Source organism: Plasmodium berghei (assembly GCF_900002375.2).
Source record: "Plasmodium berghei ANKA genome assembly, chromosome: 13".
In the NCBI taxonomy this organism is placed as follows: domain Eukaryota; phylum Apicomplexa; class Aconoidasida; order Haemosporida; family Plasmodiidae; genus Plasmodium; species Plasmodium berghei.
Window position 1 is genome coordinate 346,606 of NC_036171.2, and position 25,956 is coordinate 372,561.

Consider the following 25,956-nt stretch of genomic DNA (forward strand, 5'->3'; position numbering starts at 1 on the left):
GTAAAAAATACACTTTTAAAATTAATACAATTTAAATGTGTGGATTATATGTAAGTTAAAAAAAATATAGAATAATGTTTATATCATATAAAATGGAAACAAAAAAAAAAGTTAAATAAAAATTGCTAATTGACTCTCAGTGTAATAATTACTATATAATCATTTCCCCCAAATCATTTTAAAAAACAATGCCACAATGATAAATATATTATAACATAAAATTCTTACATATTATTCACATTATTAATACGAAGGCTTCAAAGTGGTGTGAATAAATTATATATATATAACATTATAAATGATCTTCAAATAATCCCACAAAAAAAATTATGAAAAAAAATATAAATATACATATGTTAAACAAATACGCAACATATATTAATTGCAACTTGAATAAAATGGTTATATTAATAACTTGAAATAAGTTTCAATATAAATGTCAAACCCTCTGCTTAATCCGAATACACACATATCTATAGTCATCTTTATAAAAACATAAATAAGCAATAATAAATATTAACAAATAATTAATTAATTAATTCAGCTGCAATATTTTTATTCCTTTTGTTTCTATGTTTTTTTGGCCTTTCCTATTTATTCGTATTAAATCCTGGATCCTTTATATGCGTCTTGGCATCAAAAGGGCAATTCATTTTATTACAAACGATTAGTAGTAATCTTGCTTCAACCTCTTGACTCTGATTTTTAAACATGTACATATCACCAGGGCTTATTAGCAATTGCATATGTTTTTCACATTCAGTAACATTATTTTTGATTCCTGTGTCAATAAAAAACTTGTTTAAATGACAATCTAAAACAAGAAACGTCATAAAACCATAAGAATTTTTTACAGGTCCATATGTCGTTTCCGTCCCTATCAAAATAATTGCCATTCCACCTCCTTTGCTTTGATAATTTAAAGGAATACATGTAACTCCTTTTTTTATATTATTTTTATAGCTTCTTTCCAATTCTATAATTTCCATTGGAGATCTTTTCATAAAAGTTGCATTTTCTTGTATAGACGTTTTTATTATTTTGAAAACATTTTTATTTTCAGCGTTGCCTTCACCTTTATTTCTTTCACTCACATTATTCTCTTTGTTCATAAATTGATTTTCACTATTTCGACTACAATATTTCCTTATGTCATTTTGTTTTGATTTATCGTTATTATTTCTCAATGCTTCACTTAATTTCGGCCGGCCTCTTCTTCTCTTTACTTTAATTTCACCTTGCGCATTTTGTTCATTATTGTTATTTTCATTAGTACTATTAAAGCTATTTGTTTTTGTAAAGGCACTACTTAATGAATTTTGTTGTTGCATTTTTTCTCTCATCAACCTAGCTCGATATTCTTCCATTTCTTTTTTTTTCCTTCTCTTTCTTTTTGGTTTTACTCCCATTGCATTATTACCAGTTGAATTCATATGATTAAAGCTGTATTTACCAATAACACCGCTATTGTTATTTACAGTACTTCGTCCTAAATTATAAAAATTTTTACTAAAATTTTTTTCATTCTCATAATTGCCATTTTCATCTCCAGATTCTTCTTTACCATAATTAAACTGTTGATCGGATTTATTGGATTGCCTATTGTACCCATCATCTTTTGTACTATTGTTGTCTTCATCATCATATTCATCATCTTCTTCACTATTCTGATGTTTGTGTTTTTGGCGCATTCTTTCCATTATTATAACATGCTTTTTTCGTCTTTTTCTTTTTTTTAATTTTTTTTCAAGTTCTTCATTTTTCTTTTCATTTACTACACTAGAATAATTTTTAAATTTACTTAATCCTTTATCATTATTTAACGTTATTTTGTTTGTATCATTTTCTGTATTTGTGCCTAAATTTGTATTATTGTCATTGTCATTTTTTTCTTCATTATTCGTGCCATCTTTATTATTATTGTTGTCATCTGTCTTATTTAAATTTTTCTTATTTAAAATATTTTGTGCATTTCGTACTGTAGCTAATCTATCTTTCAATGGTAAGTTTTTTGTTTTGTCATTTTCATTATTTGCATTTCCAGAAATTGATCGTCCTAATATGTTATTGCTTATACTATTGTTAATAGGTTTATTAATATTATTATTTTTATTATCGAGAAATGCTGCTGAAAAAACATTAAACATTTTTTATATTGGATTTCTCTTCCTTATATATATGTAATGTATTCAAATTCATCGACATTTAAATCGTATGATAAACAAAAAAAATAAATATAAATTATCATGAACTATTCTTCTGTTTTCATTATTTTGTTATATAATTTTTTTTTTAATTAAAATTTACATAATTGATAAAAAAAAATTAATAAAAAAAATATATAATATAATATAATAACGCGAAAGAACTCTTAAAGATACATTATGCATGTCAAAATAACATGATTTAATAAATTTTTAGTAATTTTTTTATTTTAGGCATTAAAAATCCCATATGACGAAATGCATATTTAAATGATAATAAGGCATTTTATCATAATAATTATTATATATTAAATAAATTGTATATTATATAATAACACATAGCATGCATACTCTTTATATGTTTAAGTGTGCATTTTGGCGATATATTTTGTATGTAAATATACAAATTTTTACAGCTAATAAAAAAATAATAGGTTTAAAAAAGTAAAATGATTCTTAAATATATTTAGCTAAAATTTTATAGTTAATGAAGCGCATTTTTCCAATTTTGTTAATCACGTATCATTGCATATACAAATGTATTTCTTTAAAAAAAGAAGCATGATGTAAAAAGACTATGAAAATGTGTATACAATTTTTTATATACGGTTTCCTATTTTTTTTATATAAAAAATGTTAGCTAATAAAAAGGGGAAACTTAAGCATACTAAAAATAATATATATATATATATATATATGATATATAATACATATTATTTTTAATATGTTCGCAAAAAATGACTATATAAAACCTGATACTGATATTTAATGCATTATTGTATTGCATAAAAAATATTTCCTTAAGGAAAAAGGAAAAAACTGGCAATTAAAATTTCAACAACGCGCTATTATTAAAAATAATCTTTACTTTCTTCTTGATCTACACGAAGCAAGTCATAAAATTAAAAAATTTGCATATATATTTTATGCTAAAAAAGTTAATATATAATTAATTAACAATACAAAGTTAAAACTAAATTCAGAAAAATAAAGAATATGTTTTTATATTTGTATATTCTATTATTTAAACTTTAAAAATGTATTATTGTAGATAGAAAAATATATATGTACATATATTTTAATAATATATATATTGTTCTGTACTAATAGTAAAAAATATAACATTTTAAAAACATATGCAATATAAATTCATGGGTTCTTCAGAGATAAAAAGAAATTAATAAATGCAACAAAAGAAACGTTTTAGACAATTACAAACATTTATAATATCAAAAAATGAAAAAGCTTTTGAAAAATGCTATCATAGACATTAAGAAAATAAAATATGATGGTGATAAAAAACTGTCAAATGCAATTCAGGAAAACATAAAATCGTTAATTATAAAAAATGCGCATAAATTTGAAAATGAAGAAATTCTTAAAATCATAGAAAAATATAACAAAAATAACTGTAAAGATGATCAAATATTAAAATGTAGTTATGATGTTTTTAAAAATAATGTACACAGGTACTCATTTGATCAAATTAATAGAATACTTAGGCTATATAATAAATCTCAAATTAATGATAATAATTTTAATACATCAATTTTTAATTACATAGTTAAAAGGTTAAATGCGATACCTCTATCAATAACTGTGAATGTGTTCAACAGTAAGAAACAAAAAGGAAAAAACACCATTATGTGGGACACAAATATTTGCATATGCATTCTATTTGTTATTGTATTATTTTGGTTTTTATATGTTTCCATTGATACTGTCGTTGGAAATGTTTTTTAACGTATTTTAAAGCACAATGGTAAAAATATTCTCATATCCCAATTTTTAAAGCTATATTTTCCGTATCTTCTTTTTCCCATTCTTAGACTTAATCCGATGTCAGTTAAGAGACTATAAAAACATCGATATAATTAAAGATTATTTTGTGAAAAATATAGACAATTATAATGCCTTGGATTTAACAATTATTTTAAGTTCCTTTACTATGTTGCAAGAAGAAATTATAATGAAATCAACAAACAAGTTTGTTGATGAAAAAAAAGATGATACAAAATTAAAAAATACAAATTTAATATTAGGGAATTATAATGAAATAATATTATTAATATTAAATAAAATAAAAAATGATGAAAATATTCATAACAATTTAAGTGTAATAAATTCCATCTTGATTTTAAATATGGTAAGTAAATTAAATATTAATGATTATGAACTTTTCAAAATGTTCACAAAAAAATATTATAAAAAATTAAAGGAACAAGATGTGGAACCTCACCATTTAACTTTATTATTAAACACATTTGCAAAGTGTAATATAAATATTAATATTTTGAAATATATTATTAAATATATGAACAATGATAATTTTGTTAATCAGTTATCGTACGTAAATATTGCAAACGCTGTTCATTACATGGCAAAGTTTAATTATAATAAAAACACTGATTTTTTAAATCGTTTAAAAAATAAAATAATTCAAATAATTGATACAATCCCTCAAAGGGAATTCAGTAATATTATGTGGTCTTTATCGAAACTAAAAGTTAAAGACGATCATTTTTATTTTTTTGCACTTGAAAAGACGAAAAAAATTGTACATTTAATGGATATGATGTCAATTGCTCAAGTATTAGATGCCCTAAGACGAAGAAAAGATTTTTCAAGTGATTCTGCTCTTCTTCAAAACACCATATCCAAACACACCAATGATAAAACAATTAAAAAAATTTCGAATATACATAAAAACTCTACGAAATTGGAAATAAATTTACAAAATCAAGAGCTTAACCATGTAAGGGAAAATGAAGATATATTTGAAGAGAAAGAAAATAACAGTGACGAAAAAAAAGAAATTTCATCTCATAAAACAGAACAAATGAAAAATCAATTAACTAAAGGAAGTTCTTATGACTCATGTAATATATCTGAGAAGTTTGAAAAGGAAGTCATTGATTTGCTAATAAAAAAATACTTAGAAAATATCGAAAAATGTTCATTACATGTATTAACACAAGTTCCCTTTTGCTCTTTACAACTTAACTGTACAAATTATGATGTTTATCATAAGTCACTAGATGTGTTGAAAAAGAACAAAGCAAAAATGACCACTATAAATTTGATATATGCAAGATATTTTATTAGAATTCTTATAGAGAAACAAGAAAAAAATTTTCAAAAGCTTCCTAGGTCACTTAAGCAGTTTGCAAAGGAAGTTATGAATTCTGATAACAATTAACCCGCACATATATTTTTGCGCCTTTATGTGTGAGCACATGCTAATGCATATTGTAGTATATACATTATATTTGTTTTGTGATGCCATTTAGTAGCCACAATAATGATATATTTGTATGCTGACTATAATTGTCATATCGCACTTGGATATTGTTTGTAATTTTTTTAAAGTTTGATTACGTTTATTATATAATACATTTAAATTAAATTATGTATATTTATTTTTACTATTATTCGATCCGTATATTTATTTATGCGCTAATTCTGTTTATATGTTGCTTTAAGAAATTTGTATATAATAAAATATATTCCTTTATATGGGATGCTCATTTTTAACCTTGTATTTCTTTGTTTTTCCAACTATAGTATATCCATTTTTATTATTCTCTTTTATTATTAGTTTTTTGCAAATCCTTATATAAACGTAATTTTCCAATTCAATTAATTGTTATTATTATTTTACTTTTAAAAAAAATATTTCTTATTTGGTATTTATATGTTTATCTTATTTTTTCCCCTTTTTAAGTATACAAGTATTTTGTGGGCGTAATGCCTTTTATGCAAAATTAATTGTTCTGAAGCATTTCCATTATTATTATTTTTTTCTATTTTAAAATATAACACTTTTAATATTATATATTTTTATTCTAACAATATTAAAAATAAATGAAATATTTATACTAAAATAAAAAACAACATTTAAATTCTTCAAAATAATTAACAAATTCATGATAAGAGCTTTAAGTTAATTGTAAAAGTTTATATATAAATGTATATAGGAAAAATTTTATAACAATAGCATTCTTAAATTCTATAATTTCATATAGATAATATATGAATGTTTATGCAATTTTTCGAACAAAATTATCTATATATAAAGGAAATTTGTCAGAAACCAGTGTGAACATTAATTTTTTTGTTATCTTATATAATTAATTATAATAAAAATGGCAACAATAAGTGGGTCAGAGACATTTTTGCCACTTGCTTTGATGGATAAATGTATTGGTTAGTATACTAAATCTATGATGTTACTCATGTTATATATTTTCGAGAAAACAAAATATGCACCCATTTTATTATGGATATTTAAATACAGTATTTGATGTGTTTCCTTATTCGATGATTTAAAAAATAAATAAATACACAACTATTCAATATATTAATTTGTTTTGAAATATTTCTATTGTTTTAATAATTTCAGGTAGTAAAATATGGATAATGATGAAAGGTGACAAAGAAATAATTGGGAAGCTAGTTGGCTTCGATGAATATGTCAACATGGTAAGCCAAACTAAAGTCATGAATAATACTCCACGTCTTTTTAAAGTGGGAATAGTATTATGTGTGCATATAATATTGATAATTAATTTATTACACATAAATGTGTTCATTTTCTGAATTCAGGTGTTAGAAGATGTTACTGAATACACATATATAAATAATGTTAAAAAGGTAAACAAGATTAAAAAATTATTATTAAATGGGTTGAATATAACAATTATGGTTCCTGGAGGCACCCCTGTTAATTATTATGATTATGAAGAGAAATTAGAAGAAAGCATTGTTTAATAAATCTTTATTTTTTCATGTTCAACATTTTTATGTTTTTTATTTTATAAACTTTAATTATATATATAATCTGGCAGTGCTAAAAACTTTAACATATTAAATTTTATAGCTATGCGCATATGCATATACATGCTTTAAATTAACTTAACGTACATCGTTTTTTTGGTAGCATATTTTACGAGAAAAAAAAATAAAATCATTTATAAAAATAGAACGGTTTAAAAATATATCCATGTTTTATAAATAAAAAAATTAATATAACAATTTTAGAAAAAAAGGTTCAATAAAATTTGTGTACGGAATCATATACGTACTCTTATTCTAATGTAATATATATTTTATCAACCGCTTATTTTTTATTTTTTTTGTATGAGCAATTTAAAAGGGGGCGAATACCCACAGGACAATAGATCCATCTGGATATCCATTTGATGTTGCAATAATATTATGATTTTTTGGATATGCTTGGGCACTTGTTAAAAATGATAGCTGCTTTTTTTTTGAAATTCTAAAATTAGAATCACTCACATTATGATAAGACATATCGATATGATAATTTGGCAAATAGAGATTGTTTATAGTATTTACATGAAGGCCCGTGTATATATCATATACATGAGCATATGTATCAATTGATGGTATTATACATTTATCTCCTGATATACATGAATAAAATTTTGGAAAATCTGTTTTGTTATATATAATATCTGTTAATTTGTTATATAATATTTGTTCATGTTCACTCATCATGTATTGGTCTCTTTGTCTCATTACAGATTTATCATTATTAATACTACTATCAATGGTGGTGTCGCTATTTTTTCTATTGTTAATATGATTACCACTGTAACCGCTATAATATGCTTTAAGATAATCATGATTTTCTTTTAAGCTTATGTGCATTTCTTCATATGGTATAAGATCCATGTATTTCAAATTATCTACAAAAATAGACCATGTAGGTTTAAGTTGCTTATTAACATGCTCATAGAACGTTCTTTTCCTCACTGTATTTTCATCAAAAACACTTGATCCGCTATCCGAATAATCGCTGTAGTCAGTGTCAGTTTCATTTTCATTTATATTTTGTTTGTTATTCTCTGAATTTTGTTTTTTATCATTGAGTTTCTTATTTAACTCATTTATGATATCTATTCTATCTTTTAAATCGTCATATTCATATATATTTCCAACACTACATGAATGAAGTTCATTATCATTATGCACATCTATAAAAAAATTATTTTCTGATATCTTTCTATAATTAATTTTGGGTTGATCTTGATTTGCTATATCATTGGTAGCTTTATGTTTGTTGAAATGGTACGATTCATAATTATTTAAATAGCTCACCATATTCTTAGCATTTTTTTTATTATTCATATATAAAAAATCAAAAATTTTCGCATATTGTGATTTATTTGTACTAATTATATATTTATTATTATTGCTGAACATACAATGCGTAACACTTTTTTCTTCATCATAAAATGATTTAATAATATTATTATTAATATCATATAGTCTAACATACCCATCATATCCAGTAGTCATAAGAATATTATTGAATATATTTTTACACAAATCAAATGTAAGAGATGAGTAAGAGGCAGATGAGCAGCTCGACGAAAAGGAAGAACTACTACACACATCATCCGTATCATTTTTTTCATTTATATTACTATTATCTAATGAGTTATTATTTTTTTTTTCTAAATTAGTCTTTTTTTTTTTTTTATCCAATTTTGATGATCTTTCATAATTAATTGTGTTATTAAAACTAATACTTGTTAATACATCTTCATGAGAATATATAGAAGCATATGGATTTTTGTTTTCTAAAAATATGGTATCATGTGCATTCTTATTGGATCGTTTTTTATTCAATGCAAATAAATTCATTCTTATATCCCAGATTTTTAATATCCCATCTCCGCCACCCGAATAAACTAAGAAACTGCTTATATTTGGTATCGCTATGCATGATGTACTATATTCATGCGATTCTTTAATAATAAATATAGATTTATTAATTATTTCATTTATTCTATTTAATTTAACATAGTTCATATCAATCATGTTTATATTATATTTTATTAAATCATTATAGTCATATATAGGAACATATATAGCCTTATTATTTCCAAGATCCTTATATTTAGCTTTATTATATGGGATATACATATTTTTTATTATATTGTTATTGAGATTCTTATTATTATTATTTAACAATTTATCATCACATTTTGCATTTTTAATTATATTAGGTATTGATAGATCAACACATTTCCCTATATAATCATTACACACTTTTCGGTTTTCATATAAATCGAATATCTCAATTATTCTGTTGTCACCACATGCATAAATATACTTTTCATTGTCGCTAATTGTCAGGTCTCTTATATTATCAATTCGTGTACACAGCTTTGTTAGTAGTTTATTTTCATATAAATCATATAAGTAAATAATACCATTGGTTCCACACCCTGCTATATATTTCCCTTGGGGTGAAAAGCAAGCTTTATTTATCCCATAGTTGTTATCACAAAATATATCAAAACGATTTCTCTTAAAATCGTCTCCAGAGAAGCTTATATTGTTAGTGTCATCTGAATACAAAAAAAATAATAATTTAAAGAATCAGTTTGACATGCACATAATCACAAAAACATATATATATAATATATTATAGCGTGCCGAAATATGTATAATTCTTTATTCTATATAAAATAGACAAAGATGATGAAAATTTAAGAAAACATATGTTTACACTATGTATCCACATATACCCACGTTTAAGTTTTACTTATATAAAATTTGTCATATTTTTTTTAATAATTACCATAATTATTTTTGTAATTTTTATTTATATATTTATTTGTTCCACCAAATTTTACAACTGGAACATATTTCCCTTGAATTTGTTTACTTACATCCCTGAACTGTTTAGTGTCTCTATCGTTCATATTTCATCATATTTGAATGAAGAAAAGACTATATATAGCTATATGATATATATCAAAAAATAGTATACAAATATGATAGAGAATTTATTTTTATATATAATAATTCCCTTTTTCCTTAGATGCTCCAAATATGTATAAAGTTAACATGAACTTTTTATATTAAATGGACTTTTTGGTATTTTTTTCGTTTTCTGGCCCACCTTGGGAATTACACAGTCCCGTTATAGTTTTATATTAAATAACAATACTATAAATGTTAATAAAATTTTCAATGTATTATTATTTGAACGTGCTTTATATATTGATCTTTGTTTTGTTCCTTATTATGCTTACCGTTCTCGATCTATTTCCAGTTTGAGTTTCAGTTTTATTTCACTTTTATTCCAACTTTTAGGTGTATTTTGTATAATTTAATGGTTCAAAAAATAAAAGAAGATTACATTCATATTCATTTTATATTCAGATAAGCCACGCTTAAAATATATCATAAGAGAACAATTAAATTAATGTGCTTTACTTGATTTTTATGTTTAATTTTTAAAAAATTAATAAATACAAAATTAAAGAGATAAAATATTAGAAAAAATACAAAGCTATATGTATATGATAGATAGATAAATAAATAAATAAATAAATAAATAAATAAACATAACCCAAACTAATAAATTATAAATAACCTTTCCTTATCTACAATAGTAAATAATATAAAACAGCACTTTTTAAATTTTCGAAAAAATGAGATTCGTTTATTTGCATATCTAAATGCACATGTAGTATATTATGTAGGCATTTTATTTCATTGCCCTTTTATTTTTAATCTTAAGATGATTTTTTTCATTAATATACATGCATATGCTAAATTTATTTGTGTTTCTCACGAGAGAAAAAATAAATACTTTAATGATACTGAAAGTTACACATAATTAAATCGAATTTTGTGCATTTTATTAAAAAGTATCGGATAAATTTTTATGATTTACAAATAAAAATGTGTAAAAAAAGTATATTTAAAAAAATGTTAATATAGTATATTTTATCCATATGTGTATTTTCTGGTATATACCTAAGGCAAAATTGCTGTAGGCATGCATATATGCGCAATTCCAATTTGTTAACATATATAAATGTGCATACAAAAACAATAAACACACGTATATTAAGTCATTTAGATTTAAATTTATTCAAATATTCTTCATATGTGCATAACTTGAATTGTGGATTCTGCAACATTTTATAAATCATTTTAATATTTTTTGCATCGTCATCACTTTTTGCTATGATCCAGCATGATTGATCATCTACCTTACTCAAGGTTATCCAAATAGGTGACCATATTTTCATTATTTCCCATTTTTTAAAATAATTTGGATAATCATACATATAAAAATGTCTTGCCATTTCATAATTTTCTGAACTCGTTAACGAAACAACATTTGGTTGTGTTTTAACAATTTTTATTTTGTTACACATATTTGAAAATATATCCAAAAAATGCTTTTTATTTTCATTCATAATATTTGTATTAGTAAAGTAAAGGTTTTTCCAGGATAAATTATTTTTTCTTAAAATATAATGGCATTGAAATATAAAAAGAAGGCATGTTAAAAGACTATCATAACCTGCATTATGTTCATCGCTCTTTAGCACATTTGCATTCCCATTTAATGTGTTTACATCTTTATAATATTTCTCATCGTATTTGTATGAAGTACTATTTCCTAACTGTTTTGTTCCATTTTCTTTCTCTCCTATTCCTATATTCTCATCATCATAATTATTATTTTTGCCATCAGTTGGTTGTCGTTCATTATAACTTTCTCCAGACGAATTTGCCTCACCTTTTTCATCTTTTACAAAAGGAATAAGACATTGTTGAAGGTCTAATATATTCCCATTGCGAAAATTAAAAAAAAAATCAAAGTCTTTACTTGAAGAAATTAATGATGCCATATACTCACATAAGCCTTTTAATGTTGCAGGCCCATTTAATGAATATAGATACTCATTTGTTTCATTCATATATTTTGTATCAACTGTATATGGAAATAATTCTGTCCATTTTCTTTTAAAAACATGAATCGAATCTGGTAATTCATGATAAAATGTTTGGTATATATGCAAAATGTCGTAAAAGCAGTTATGCCCTATTAGTATTTTATTACTTTTTATAATTTCATCAAATAATAATCTAACACCAATAGTTTCATTTATTTTTTCTATTTCCATATGCAATGCTTTTATTTGTTCATTATAAGAATCTTTTTCAGTTTTATATATTGCTAAATTTTTCTTATCGTTCAATTTAACAGATATACAAAAAATTGAATTAAAATATTTTGTAATTAATGTATGTGCAAGTAATCTGAGATATGGATTTTCTATTTCAATATATAAAGGGCATTTATCATATCCTTCATTATTACCCAAATTCAAACTTTTAAAATTTTCTGAAATTTTTTCATCGCCTTCAGTAGAATTATGCATAGGTTTATTCCTATTATCAAGATTTTTATCATTGTTTATAAAAGTTTCATAGCTGCTATTTTTATAATCACCACCTTTGTAGCATTCATTAGATAGGTTTATGTGTTTCAGCTCATCCAATTTACCCCCGTCACTACCAATACTTTGAAGAGGTGAATTAATTGGGGCTCCTAGCTCATCCTTAGAAATATTGTTAAATTGAGTTTCATTTTCATTAGATAACCATATATCAATTTTTTTTATGATTTCAATAACTGCTTGTTTATCTTCATCATCTACAGCTTTATAATTTTCTATTTCGTTAATAATTTTATTTATATCTATTTTATTTTCTCTAGTTTCTTTGTTATAATCATTCTTTGCGTTACACTTATTAAGTAAATTTTTTAATCCATCAATTTTTTCAAAGATATGTTTTTTTTTTTCGTCTTCTTCATTTGGTCTTAAATAACTTACACCATTAAATATCCACTCATTAAAATCAAAATTATTTTCTTTTAAAAATATAAGTGTTGAAGTAGAAACACTAAAATATTTATTTTCTTTTGGGAATATATATATGCAATATGGCGATATGTCCCACTCTTGCTCATTTTTCATAGGGTAAACTTTGTTAACATTATAATTATTTTCAAAAACTTTAATATTATGTATGCTTTTATTTTTTATAATATTATTTTTAATCTCGTTACATTTATCATGTGTTATTATATCCTTTTTCTTAGCAATAGTTATTCCTATTTGACAGGGGAAAAAAGATTTGGCACCATAACAATGAGCTTCATAACTTGAATCAATGGATATATATCTCTCATCTTTTAAATGCAATCCAGTATATTCAACATCAATAGAAACAAAATCACTTTCTCGAATCTTACTTAGTATTTCCTTATGTATACTATTCCAATTATTTATGTTTACACTTGTTATTCTCGAGTAGTTTTTTTTCAGTATATTATATTTCATGAGGCGAGTTTTCTCTTTTAAAACCACATTTTTAAAGAAATAATTTCTAACACTTAGCATTATACCCAAGCACAAATATCTATGTAAATAAATATATATATGGATATTTATTTACTATCACTTTATCCTTTCTACTTTATCTGACACTTATTTTTTTCTGGTATGGTATTTTTTTTAAAGAGAAAGGAACTAAAGCACATTATGATCTCCTGATTCGCTGAACCCATACTAATATAAATACACAAAATCACAACATAACAATTAGTTCATTACTATCTTCATTTGACAAATTATTCAAACACTTTAAGTCTTTTGTTTTTCTATTCATATCATTTCAATTTGTGAAACAATGCAATGTGAAATAGTATTATTTTTCTATGTAAAATATTTATATGCAGGTACATAGGTAATTATATATTTTTTATATATTCACATAGTTATCCAAATTTGTATTTTCAGTTTTTTTAAATCACAAAATACGACATCAAACGGGGGAAAAAATAAAATAATCAAAAAATAAGATATAAACAATCACCAATTTTTTTTAGTCGTTTTCTAATTATTATTTCCTTTTTTCTTATACTAATAAAATATGTTCTTAAATAATATACCAAAATATTTTTTTTAATATATTAAAAGTTTTTTTTAATGGAATAAATCATTGCGAAAACTAGAAATAAAAATAATTCTGCATATCAAAACAAAAAAAATAGCTTCAAATCTACAATTGTGCAAATGCATATACTACATTCAATTGCATACCTTAAAGATATAAATATATCATTAAAATTATTTATTTAATTAATATTTGGGCTTTTTTACAAAAATAACATTATAAAAATGCCAACAATATGAAAAGATAAAAATACCATTGACATAAATGTAGATATGGAAAAAGTGTGATATAGAAGCCACTGTGCGTGTATATAAATGGAATACACACATATATATACATATGCATGCAACTTTTTAATTTAAAAATATTGTATATGTGTTGCAATTTAGTGTATAAAACATCACGAAATGTGGAAATTGCATAAATAAACAAAAATATATGCATATATCCATATATAATATATTATCATACAATCAAGTTGTCTTTAAACAGCATATCAGTGATCATATGGATACTTATATTCATTTTATTTTGTGGCTACAAATTAACAAAGCATATATTTTAAGCACACCTTTATTCCCGTCCATTCCCCCTCTTTTATCTTTCATAGTTTCATTTTCATTACTTTTTTTATTTTGATAAATTCTACGGGCGTTGTTTCATAGTCCGAATAATTTAACCTATTACTATACATCTTTTATGTATCCTATTTGTGATGGTTCAAATTATTTTTATCAAAATCATCGGTATTATGTGATATATCATAATTGTAATTATAATTATCTATTAATTTTTGAACATTAAAATTATTTTTTATAGTTGTATCACCATGAGTAGTTAAATTGTATCCTAAATTATTGCCAATATTGTCTTGGTTTATGTTAACATTTGAATTGTAAATATTTAAATTGGTATTTCCATAATTTTTAACAGAATTATAAATACTATTATTATCATCATTGTTATTGGTGAGATTGTCATTGCTGTCTTTATTAACGTAGCTGCTCAATATATTTGAGTATTTATCAATTAATGTATTATAGTTGTTAATACCTGGATTTTTGTAACTCATATCATTATAGGAAGTAACTCCATGAAGAATATTATATTGCCCAACCTGTGCATCTTCAACTAAATAACTTTTATTCATACTATTATTATGAAGAGCAATCCCTTCACCATTGTAATAATCATAGTGGCATTTGTCTCTAATTTGAGTTTCAGTTTGTGTGTTATTTTTTTCTATTAAAGCTATTTTTTTTCCTTGTTTTAATATGTTATTTTGAGGGTATGAACTTATTTCATTTTTTTGGGTATTCCATTTTTCATCCATATTTGTATACATAAAATTGCTAAATTGATTTTCCATTTTACTTTTTATAAAATTATTACTATCTTTATCCATGTCATTTATTTCATCATAATTTTGAGACATGTTATTAATTGATAAGTTCATATTTTTTAAAATATTATTATTGTAAGGTTGATGCTTATTTAAATAATGACTATCAATACTGTTTGTATTTTGCACATCTGTATATCCTAGTTTCATATCATCTCGTTTGTTAGACGTGTTATTGTTATTAATACCATTTTGCATCTCTTTATCATCATTTTTATTTTCATTAGCATTTGCGACTTTATTTATTTCTTCTTTGTCTTCTATTGACTCTTTTATTTTTGTTATGCAATTGTTAAAATCTAATATTGTCACCAAATGAACAAGATGCGAATGATTACTGTTCGAGCTTAAGTTCATCATTTCATTTATAACACGAACAAGTTTTTGATTAAATCTGTCATTATACTGTAACAATTTTTCAACAACTTGCTTCAAATCATTATCTTTATCATCATCACCATTTTCATCATTATTTTTTTCATTTTTTGTATCATTTTTTTGCTTATTCGTTTCGTTATCCATTTCGTAATTTAAAATATCAGTAAATAACTCATTTTCTATTAGACATTGAAAAAAATAACAAAATTTAAAGGACACATCTATTAGCTCCATTAAAGGGGTTGTTAAATCTTGAACACGCAAAAAACATTTTGTGGCAACTTGGGAAATGTATAAATCATGTATCGATTTTGTATATTCAAAATCTTTAGATTTATGAATTTGTGTAGACATTAATTTATATTCGTAATTAATAATATCTTCTTGTAAATATCTAATTAAATGAAAAATAAAAAATTGCATTTTATATCTAATAGAAAACAAATACGAAAATAGTAAAAAGCCTTTTTTATAATTTAAGTATTTATATAAACGCCTATTATGATAACACAATATTTTTAAGTTATAATATATTCTTCCTAAAAGAAATAAAAATTGGAAAATAGAGTTATAAGTATATATAGTATTAGTATTGATAATTAAAGCAATCGGCCATGTTAATTTAAAATGAATTTCTATATTATTCCACAAATTCAAGCCACTATGAATTTTTATATTCTTGTTTATATTTTTGTCATAAAATATTAATGTTTCATTATCTACATCAATTTCAGGAATTTCAATAGGAGATTTATAAGACTGATGAAACCATTTATATATTTCTACCGAGCAGTCATAGCAACTGAACAAAAATAAATCTTTAGAATTATCTTTTTTTTTTTTTTTCGATTTATTAATTTTAGTGTTCAAACTCGGCTTGCATAGCTCAATTTCCTCAAGGTTATTTTTATCATACTTAGCATCATTATTATTGTTATATAAAATCATTTGGTTTATTTTTTTAATTTCATTGGTTATTTCTTCCGCATTCTTATCATTGTATATATTAAATAAATTATTACCATTCCCATTATTGAAGCTTGTATTATTGGTATTACCATAATTATTAATAGCCGAATCTGCATTTAGCGTATTGTCGTAAAATCGCTTGAGCCATTGTTTTATTTTGCTTTTTTTTTTAAGTAATTTATGTTTAAACAATATTGGACATGTATAAAAACCTATGTACCCATTCCCAATATCCAATGTAAAGGCTTGAGTCATGTCTAAAGCCCTTATATGAATAATTGGCTTTATTTTATTTTTCGGATTATTTATTTGTAAATTATATTCATCTAATTTTTGTATATAAACACTAAAAGAATGCTTTATACAATTTATTCTTACACGAAACTTTGTCAAACTATTTTTGTTTATATTATGAAATATCTGTTTATTGGTTTGAACTTTCAATACATGAAATTTTGATTTATAATTATTATTATTATCCATGTCTTCATTATTAAAATGATCTCCATCGTCTTTAAATTTATCATTATCTTGATTTTTCATATAATTTTCCTCACCATGTTGGATATCTTCATAAGTGCTTTTATTTTTTCTTTTCAAATTTATATTATTCGCTAAAATTTTATTATTTAAAATCGATTCTTTAGTATAATCAACTGTGTAACTATTACTATCATGCACAAATGATGAAATACCTTTTCCTCCTATATATAACGACACTTCTATTTCTATATATCCTAAAACTGGATTATTTATATCACCTACATTTTTTATTGTCTTATTTTTTTTATCTTCATAAAACTTTACTTTTATTTCAACAGCTAAACAATCTCCTAAAGATCCCCAATATCCTGAATCACCACTTAATACATCTGTTTTATAAAGCAATGGATTTTTAACTGATTGGATAACTAAAGAAAAACAACACCCTACAAGGAAATTGTCATCATTCAATGTTTTACTTGGATTAATCGTGCTTCCGTTTATTCCTTCAACATTATCAATATTTATAAATTTATTATCAAAAAAATTATTAAAATTAACAGAAAAATCAAAACCATGCTTAAATCCTTTCAAAATTTGTTGTCTATAGTTATTAATGCATACACTATAAATACTATCATAGTCATAATATTTTTTTTTATATAATTCTTGTATACCTTTGTAAAAATCATTTAAAACTATTTTATTATCATATATATAACTCATACCCCCTAATATCAGGTTTCCGTATTTTTCCCTTTCAAACGAGTCGTAAGAAAATTTTTTATAAGATATTCTAGGATAAAAATATTTAGAAATTATATTCTCTGAAATATCTACATCAAAATTATAGAAATTCGAGCCATTGAAAAAATTGGATGGATTATTACTATCACCACCATCAATATTGCTATTTCTTGAAAATAACAAATTTTCATATTTCTCTAAAATTAATTTATCTTTTTTATTTTCATATTTTGATTTACAATAGTCTTCCACAGATAATGTAGAATTTTTCCAAGCTATAATTTTTAGAAGCAATTCGTTTTTGTAATTTGGAGGACTATGCATAATAAACCAAGATTTTTCTAAAAAGTAATCATAAAAATCTCCATTATTTAATAAATATATGTCTTTAAATAAGTCAAATATTTTAATTAAATTTATGTCTTTAACAACATATTCCCACAATTTATAAGCTATTATGCTTCTAATCTTCTCAATAGTAATATCAAATATTTCTTTGCAATATAAACACATTGCTTCATTTCCTGATTCAGATGAACATTCATATGAATTATCAGAACTGTTTGTGCAAGAAAGGCTAATGGAACTAGCATACTCCTTCGGCGCATTATTATTATAGTTATAATTATTATCATTATATATATTGCTAATATCATTTGGGTCAGAACCATAATTCATATTATGGGTAATGTTGTTATTTTCATATTCATTACTAGATATATTGTGTTCATATCTCATAAAATCCTCCCTCAAATAATTATTTTTTTTTGGATAATTTGTGTGTAACGTTTGATCAAAGGCTTTTGATAATATCTTAGTAATGGGAAACATTTTTAAGATATCATTAGTATTCCACTTATTGCTTCTAATTAATATACGAATAGATTTTCCTATAAATAATATTTTTCTACCAATTATTTTGTCTATACAACACTCAGGTAAATTTGAAACACATTGGAAAAATAAATAATTCCATTCAAAATTCAAACTTTGAACATTGGTTAATGTTAAGTTTTCGTATAATTCTTCTGGTGTTAAAAATATTTTTTTACCATCAGAATAAATAAATTGCCTTTTCTGAATAAAAAATTCATAATAAGGATCTAATAATTGTCCATAAAACATCCATGAAGATATTTGGTGTAACAATATTTTTCCTAAATTTTTAAAATATTTATGATAGACATGTTTAATTCTCGAATTTCCACATAAGCAACACTCATACAAATAATCTAAAATTTCTTTGGTTTTATTTCGACTTTCGCCTTCTAGTACATTTGCCTCTTCTTTTCTTTGAAATTCTAAATACTTTTTTATTATATTTATTATTATAATTATTTCTTCTTTTTTTTTTTCTAGCATAGATAATATTTGCGTTAATGGCGTATTTTTATTGTTATTTATATATTCTTCTATTTCACTGATTTTTTTTAAATATCTCTTTATAAATTTGTTTATTTCATTACTTATACCATTTGCATAATACCCATAAGGGCGTATATTATTTATACTTTTTATATTTTTTAAAATAACTCCAAAATAATTGTCTATTTCATCATTCCTTTCATATTTTCTTTTTTTATAGGAGTTACTCAAATTATCAGTATCTTCGGATTCTTCAGTAATAGTGGATGATTTATCTGAAGGACTTAGGGATGATTCCGCTTCTGTAGTTGAATTTTCATTACTGTCCGCATTATTATTTATTTTGTCATTGTTTTTTTCTTTTATGATATTTTTTTTCTTATTATTATTTAATTTGTTAAATTTGTGTATATGTGTTAAACTTTTATAAATTGTGTTATTTTTAACTAATAAACAAAATATATTTAATATATAAAAATAGTAACCTAATTCAACAATTTCATTAATTATTTTTATTTCAGAGCTCAAGAATATATGAATGTTATTATTTACTTCAAAACAATATTCATCTATATTTATGTTATTTTCACTTGCTCTTTTATTTCTTCGCTTGTCCACTAAAATTATTATATCTCCGGTTTGCCCTATCAAGCTTAGGATTATTTCATGAATCATTTTCGTGTTTTTTCACAAAGTGTGTACATAATAAAAACGTGAATATATGCATATCTTTAGAGTATAAATGATTCTATTCATTTATTAAATTATCTTAATATATATGAATTCATAATACGTAAATGTATAAATAAATATATTTACAAATGCGTGTATATGCACGCAATATTTAAAATGCTTAAAAATAAAAAATTAAAGGAAACAACTAAACTCCCTTATTATCCATAGGCATAATGTAAGTTTATTTTCATTAAAGCATCCGTTTTATTTTTTTCTTTTTCAGTTTTCCTATGCTTTTCCCCTTTTACTTGGAATCATATAAGGTTATGTTGATCTTCTCACCTTCTCTTTATTTTTTTTCGTATTTTTTATTTTTTTTATTTCATATAATTTCATTCTATTACATCGTATTTTATTTTATAATTAATTTCACCATTTTTTACAATAAAAAAATAGTAATTAATATTAGAGATTTTTACACATAGAAATACATAAAGCTTTATACCTCAATTATACTATACATGCATATATATTATTTTTTCATAACGCTTATAACTTATTAAGAGAAAAGAGAATTTAAGTAGTTACTTAATATATAAAACACATTTATTATTTTTTTTTATTATTCATTGGTTTTTGTATAAATAAAAAAATAAATTTCTTAACAAATTTCAAGAGCATAATATGTTTAAAAAAATACACAAAAAAATGGAAAATAATACTTATTAAATCGTTTAAAAAAAATAAATAATATATATAAATATATTATGCATACATTAAATAAGAGTTATAAAAATGGAAAAATGTTATTAACAATATACACGATTTGTGTTTATAAAAAACATACACATGAAAAGCATCGTTATTTCTCTAAAAATATATAGTATATATATTGACAATGTTTGGTATATTCTACTTGTTTCTTGTTACCGCATTATATTACACAAATGTAGATAAGTATGAATTAAAAGAAAAAACTTTTTAAATATTTGTTATAAACTACGTCACACTTCATTTCCAAGTTTAGTAAATCGTCATCGTTGTTTATTATAATATCCGAAAACTTTATCTTTTCATCAGTTGGTAATTGGTTTCTAAAAATATAATGATAACAATGTAACCCATATATATATATATATAAAATAAATGATAAACTATTACACACAACATAAAATTTCATGAATGACACACATAAATATTATATAAAAAGCATAATAAATAATGGCCTTACTTAATTATGCCCATGGCTGTATCGTATGTGCAATTTTTATCTCTCGACAATATACGCTTTATTTGATTCTTTATAGATGACTTTAAAAGTATAATAGGGCTTGTTAATAGATACAGTTTTGTTTCAATTAATAAAGGAGCTTCAATTGCTACATTATATTTTAAATATAGAAACTTATATTTCAAGCATTCTTTAATGATCTGTATTATAATATATGTGTGTGTTATTTTGTTTATATATTTAACATTTTCTTCATTGTTGAAAACAATTTTTCTTAACAAAATTCTATTAATACTTTTATCATTATTAAGGATCTCTTCGCCAAAATGTTTTACAATTTTTTTATAGCATGTTGATCCCTTTTTATATATTTGGCTTGTTATATCATCCGCATTAATAACAACAACATTTTTTGTTTTCAAAAAATTACAAAATGTAGATTTACCCACAGCTATACCTCCTGTAATTCCAATTAAGCATAAATAATTCCCCAAAAAAAAATTAAATATCGCAAAAAGCCCAAAATACTTATTCAAATATATTAAAAAACTGTTCACCACTACCGAACTGATGATTATATATTTATAATTTTCGATTTTCTTAAATTTATTCTTTCTATTTATAAACCCAATAGGAATTGAGCCTAAAGCCAGGAAGCATAAAATACATTTGCCCAAAAAAAATGGTAAAAACATAATTATCTTATTTTAGAGTCATATTTTTAGTTATCCTGTAAAATATTGTTTTCTTCGTTTATTATCTCTATTTATTTTCCACCTTCTTTCTCGTATTTCACGATTAATATATATGTGAAAATTTTTATTCGATTTATTCTTCTAATAAAGCTTAATCTTGTGTTGAGTTTTTTTAGCAGCATTTGATGGAACCGTGTTATTTAAATGCTTATAAAAACAGCCACGATACCCATAAATAATCCCTTGCAGTTTTAATTCGAGTAACAATATAGTGCTCAAAAGTGTGAAAAATATACAAGTTCATATATAATTGATATTAATTATAAAATGTGCACGAAAAAATAATAGGAAATATAAATAACATATCTTTTCCAGAATTCGAATAGCATATTAAAAAAATATATATAGTGATAATAATAAATAAAAATTAAATAGATATTTAAATAGCGTAGTAGGATAGTGTAGTCTCGCTATTAGTTTATATTTGCAGTATTCAGCAAATAATGAAATATAACATAATACTTTTACAAATATTATAATTTTTGCTTACATATAAATCTTGCATATATACTTTTTTCCAAACAAATGAACGATACATTATTTGTAAGTGTGCTTATAATATTATTATATTTTTTTATTAAGTAATAGCAAACAATAGAAATATATTGTAAATTAAATAAAAAAATTAATATGTGGCTTGCTTATTGTTTACTTACAATTATGTATAGGCTTTTAAAATACTTTAATAAAAAGAGGGAAAAAATATATATAAAATATATAATGCAATTATATTTATTGTATTTGCCCTTAAATTATAATAATGCATATTATCTAGGCCTAAAATATTGCACATATGTACGTTCTTATATAACTTTTTGTATATAAACGTTTCGTATTCCTTTACTAATTAGAATATAAATGTTGTATATTAAGCATTTTTTTTGAAAAATTAGTGGAGTAATCCAGTGTATAGTTAAAATAATATATGTAATTTTTTCGTTGTTACTTAAAAAATGAAAAAGGGATTTTATATGTATATTATTACATAGCTAAAAAACATCGTTCAAATAAATTTATACAATAAAATAATATATTAAATTGTGCAATGCAAAAAAATAACAAATAACATTACACAATCATAATTTTTCTAATACGGTATACAAAATTAACAAAATCCATATATTAAAAAAGAAAAAAATACATTTAATATATAAATACTATGTGACACATTATATTAAAATACAAATGTATTATATAAATGCATATATTTATATGATTAAATAATTGTGTGTGTAGGGGGAGCTATTCCACAATATATACGTTATAATGTTTATATTTTAATATATCTATGTTGCTTGATGTAAGATATATTACAGCAGTATATATGCATTCATTGCCTAATTTGTTAAATGTCAACTTTATTAACTTTATTATCAACTGGCAAAAGCGCACTTCTTCACAAAAAATATTATGCAAATTGGAATTAAAATAAAAATAAATAAAACCAAAATGCATGTAATGCGCTAAAAAATCCCCAATAAGCATTTTTGATGTGTATATTTAAAAATGTAAAATTATTTCGAAGCGTTTTTTTTATTTAAAATATCAATAATATTGTGGGCTGCATTCATTATTCCACTCAATTGCAATCCACACTTAAAACACTTTTTATTTTTCTGAAACATTTCCATAAAGCATTTTTCACAAAAATAATGGAAGCATTCTGTAGCACTTGGATTCATTTCCAACTTCCATTTTTGTTTACATTTTATACAAGCAAATGGCAAATTATTTTCATCATCACTTGAGCTTGCATTAGACAAATGTTCATCTTCTGACATCGAATTTACGGATAATTCATTTGAAGATTTATCATCACTATTATTTTCATTGTTACCATTTTCAGCGTCGTTATTGTTTATTTTTTCTTCTTTTTCTTTTAATTTTTTTAACATTTTTTGATTCCATTTTTCTAATTTTTCTTTTCTTAAAGCTTCATTTCGTTTTCGCTTTTCTTCATATTCTTGTTCAATTTTCCAACCACTTTTATAATCACTTCTATCATGCAAATATATGCATGTATCTCCAAAACCACAATATCCTGTTTCCTTATAATCCTTACATATACAAGGCTCATAATCTATTCTTAAAGTAACTCTTACATTTGCTCCACTATTTCGAACTGGTCCATATAGCCCTGTATATTTATTCTTTGCTAAACTATCTTTTTTTATCATCAATGCCTTTTCGTGCGCATCTTTTCCTCTATAAATATTCTCTTTTAAATTACCTTTTAATATTTCTTCTCCGATTTCAATATTTCGTTCCATTATAGCTCTATGATCATTTTTCCAGTCTTTATCTATTTCATAAGAACCATAATCTTTAGATTCATTGAATTCACCTTTATATATTTTATCTTCGGCATTTTCATTTGATTCTTTATTATTTTCACTTTTCGATTGTATGATTAATTTATGTGATTTTTTTTTTAAATTAAGTTTATTTTCTTCATCTATTTTTTTTAATTTCTTTTTAAATATATATTTACAAACAGCATCATCATCGTCATCATCTCCTTTCTCTTTTACATTCCATATTTTATTAACTATATCTTTTTCATCACCATTTTTAAATGCGTCAGCATTTTCATTATCTTCCTTATCCTCTTTTATGTCTTCGATTTTCTTCTTATTTTTTATATTACTTATATTTCTCTTTTTAAACATCCTTCTTTATTTTTATAAAAAATCCACGTACATATATATTCTTATTTATTTGCAGAAATATATATCAATTGTTTGCGGATATAATAATTTTTAATATATCAAGTATTTGATGTTTCATTTTTATGCTCAAAATCGACTATTTTCGATGAGTGAGTATTTATCTGTAGTTTTATTTTTTATTTCTTTGCGATCTGTCTAAATATATTTATTCATTGCGTGCCCACCTTTGTTTTTATTTTACACCATTGAGTTACTTCGCCAAGTTATACCGTTAAATTGCAAAATAAATTATGTTATTTTTAAATCTGCTCTGATTTCCTTACTTTATACTTATGAATAAGTTATTTCCACAGTTATCGTAACCATATACTCCTTTTTGTTATGTATATCATGGTACCATATATTATAAAGTTTTCATTGAACTTTTTCACTTTTGTTTAAATAAAAAAATTCCTTTAATTGTATGTATATTTATGAACAAATTTGTGACTCATTTAAGGAGAATTGCTAATTTATTTTTTCTATATTGACTTTATTAGCAATATATTTATCTTAATACTTCATGATTTCTTTGTTTTATGATTTTTTATGCTTTTTATAAATTGCTTATATTATTAATTGGGTATAAAAATACTTTGTTTATTTCCCGTGCAACTTTAAATGCCGCTTTATGAAAATATTTTTTATATTTTATTTTAAGATGGGCGATCGAAAGTTTTTCGGAGGCCCATTAAATATTTCCAATTTCGTTATATTACATTACAAACTTTTTTTTAATATTCGTCACACTAATATTAAAGAGGATATTTGTGATGAGCATACATAAGATGAAAATAAATTAGTTGTATTTATTTTACAAATATAAGCAATTAGCAAATAAATAATTTACAGTCAATACATTCAACATATTTAGAATATATATATATATATATATATATAAAGCGGATTGCCATTAAAACCTTATATGTGAAATAAAATTACTGTTATAAACAAAATAAATTAATAATAAAAAATTAAAACAGTTCATTATTTGTGCTCATTTTTTCTTTCTTTTTTACAAATATATATAAATTAAAATAAATTAAAATGTTAAGTATAAATTCCATACTTTTAATTCAAAATAATATAGGGATATTTCTGATTTAAATATCATCGTGAAATAACTGATAAGATAAACGAAGTATACGTTTATGCATTATCATTATTTTTCTATCAGCATTTACAATTATATATATATATTAAATGAAAATTTCGCTTTAACAAATAAAATATA

The 25,956-nt window shown here is 23.2% G+C and overlaps 8 protein-coding genes across 8 annotated transcripts; 2 read left to right on the top strand and 6 right to left on the bottom strand.

Annotated features, from left to right (window-relative positions):
• Positions 1-590: 590 nt before the first annotated feature.
• On the bottom strand, positions 591-2,147 carry PBANKA_1307000 (conserved Plasmodium protein, unknown function; the record flags this gene model as incomplete). The annotated part of the gene is made up of 1 exon (XM_034566647.1): positions 591-2,147. One exon carries the CDS (start codon positions 2,145-2,147, stop codon positions 591-593), a length of 1,557 nt encoding a protein of 518 aa, XP_034423223.1.
• A 1,293-nt stretch (positions 2,148-3,440) lies between these two features.
• On the top strand, positions 3,441-5,403 carry PBANKA_1307100 (heptatricopeptide repeat-containing protein, putative; the record flags this gene model as incomplete). The annotated part of the gene is made up of 2 exons (XM_034566648.1): positions 3,441-3,819; positions 4,034-5,403. 2 exons carry the CDS (start codon positions 3,441-3,443, stop codon positions 5,401-5,403), a joined length of 1,749 nt encoding a protein of 582 aa, XP_034423224.1.
• A 946-nt stretch (positions 5,404-6,349) lies between these two features.
• Positions 6,350-6,974, top strand: PBANKA_1307200 (U6 snRNA-associated Sm-like protein LSm5, putative; the record flags this gene model as incomplete). Its single annotated transcript, XM_034566649.1, has 3 exons — positions 6,350-6,410; positions 6,607-6,686; positions 6,810-6,974. 3 exons carry the CDS (start codon positions 6,350-6,352, stop codon positions 6,972-6,974), a joined length of 306 nt encoding a protein of 101 aa, XP_034423225.1.
• A 378-nt stretch (positions 6,975-7,352) lies between these two features.
• Positions 7,353-9,943, bottom strand: PBANKA_1307300 (WD repeat-containing protein, putative; the record flags this gene model as incomplete). Its single annotated transcript, XM_034566650.1, has 2 exons — positions 7,353-9,586; positions 9,820-9,943. The coding sequence occupies 2 exons, from the start codon at positions 9,941-9,943 to the stop codon at positions 7,353-7,355; spliced, it is 2,358 nt and encodes a 785-aa protein (XP_034423226.1).
• A 1,161-nt stretch (positions 9,944-11,104) lies between these two features.
• PBANKA_1307400 (poly(A)-specific ribonuclease PARN, putative) lies at positions 11,105-13,453 on the bottom strand (the record flags this gene model as incomplete). Its single annotated transcript, XM_034566651.1, has 1 exon — positions 11,105-13,453. One exon carries the CDS (start codon positions 13,451-13,453, stop codon positions 11,105-11,107), a length of 2,349 nt encoding a protein of 782 aa, XP_034423227.1.
• Positions 13,454-14,715: 1,262 nt separating this feature from the next.
• PBANKA_1307500 (gamma-tubulin complex component, putative) lies at positions 14,716-20,028 on the bottom strand (the record flags this gene model as incomplete). The annotated part of the gene is made up of 1 exon (XM_034566653.1): positions 14,716-20,028. The coding sequence occupies one exon, from the start codon at positions 20,026-20,028 to the stop codon at positions 14,716-14,718; it is 5,313 nt and encodes a 1,770-aa protein (XP_034423228.1).
• Positions 20,029-20,992: 964 nt separating this feature from the next.
• Positions 20,993-21,954, bottom strand: PBANKA_1307600 (dephospho-CoA kinase, putative; the record flags this gene model as incomplete). Its single annotated transcript, XM_034566654.1, has 2 exons — positions 20,993-21,122; positions 21,260-21,954. The coding sequence occupies 2 exons, from the start codon at positions 21,952-21,954 to the stop codon at positions 20,993-20,995; spliced, it is 825 nt and encodes a 274-aa protein (XP_034423229.1).
• A 1,574-nt stretch (positions 21,955-23,528) lies between these two features.
• PBANKA_1307700 (pre-mRNA-splicing factor CWC24, putative) lies at positions 23,529-24,683 on the bottom strand (the record flags this gene model as incomplete). The annotated part of the gene is made up of 1 exon (XM_034566655.1): positions 23,529-24,683. The coding sequence occupies one exon, from the start codon at positions 24,681-24,683 to the stop codon at positions 23,529-23,531; it is 1,155 nt and encodes a 384-aa protein (XP_034423230.1).
• Positions 24,684-25,956: the final 1,273 nt, after the last annotated feature.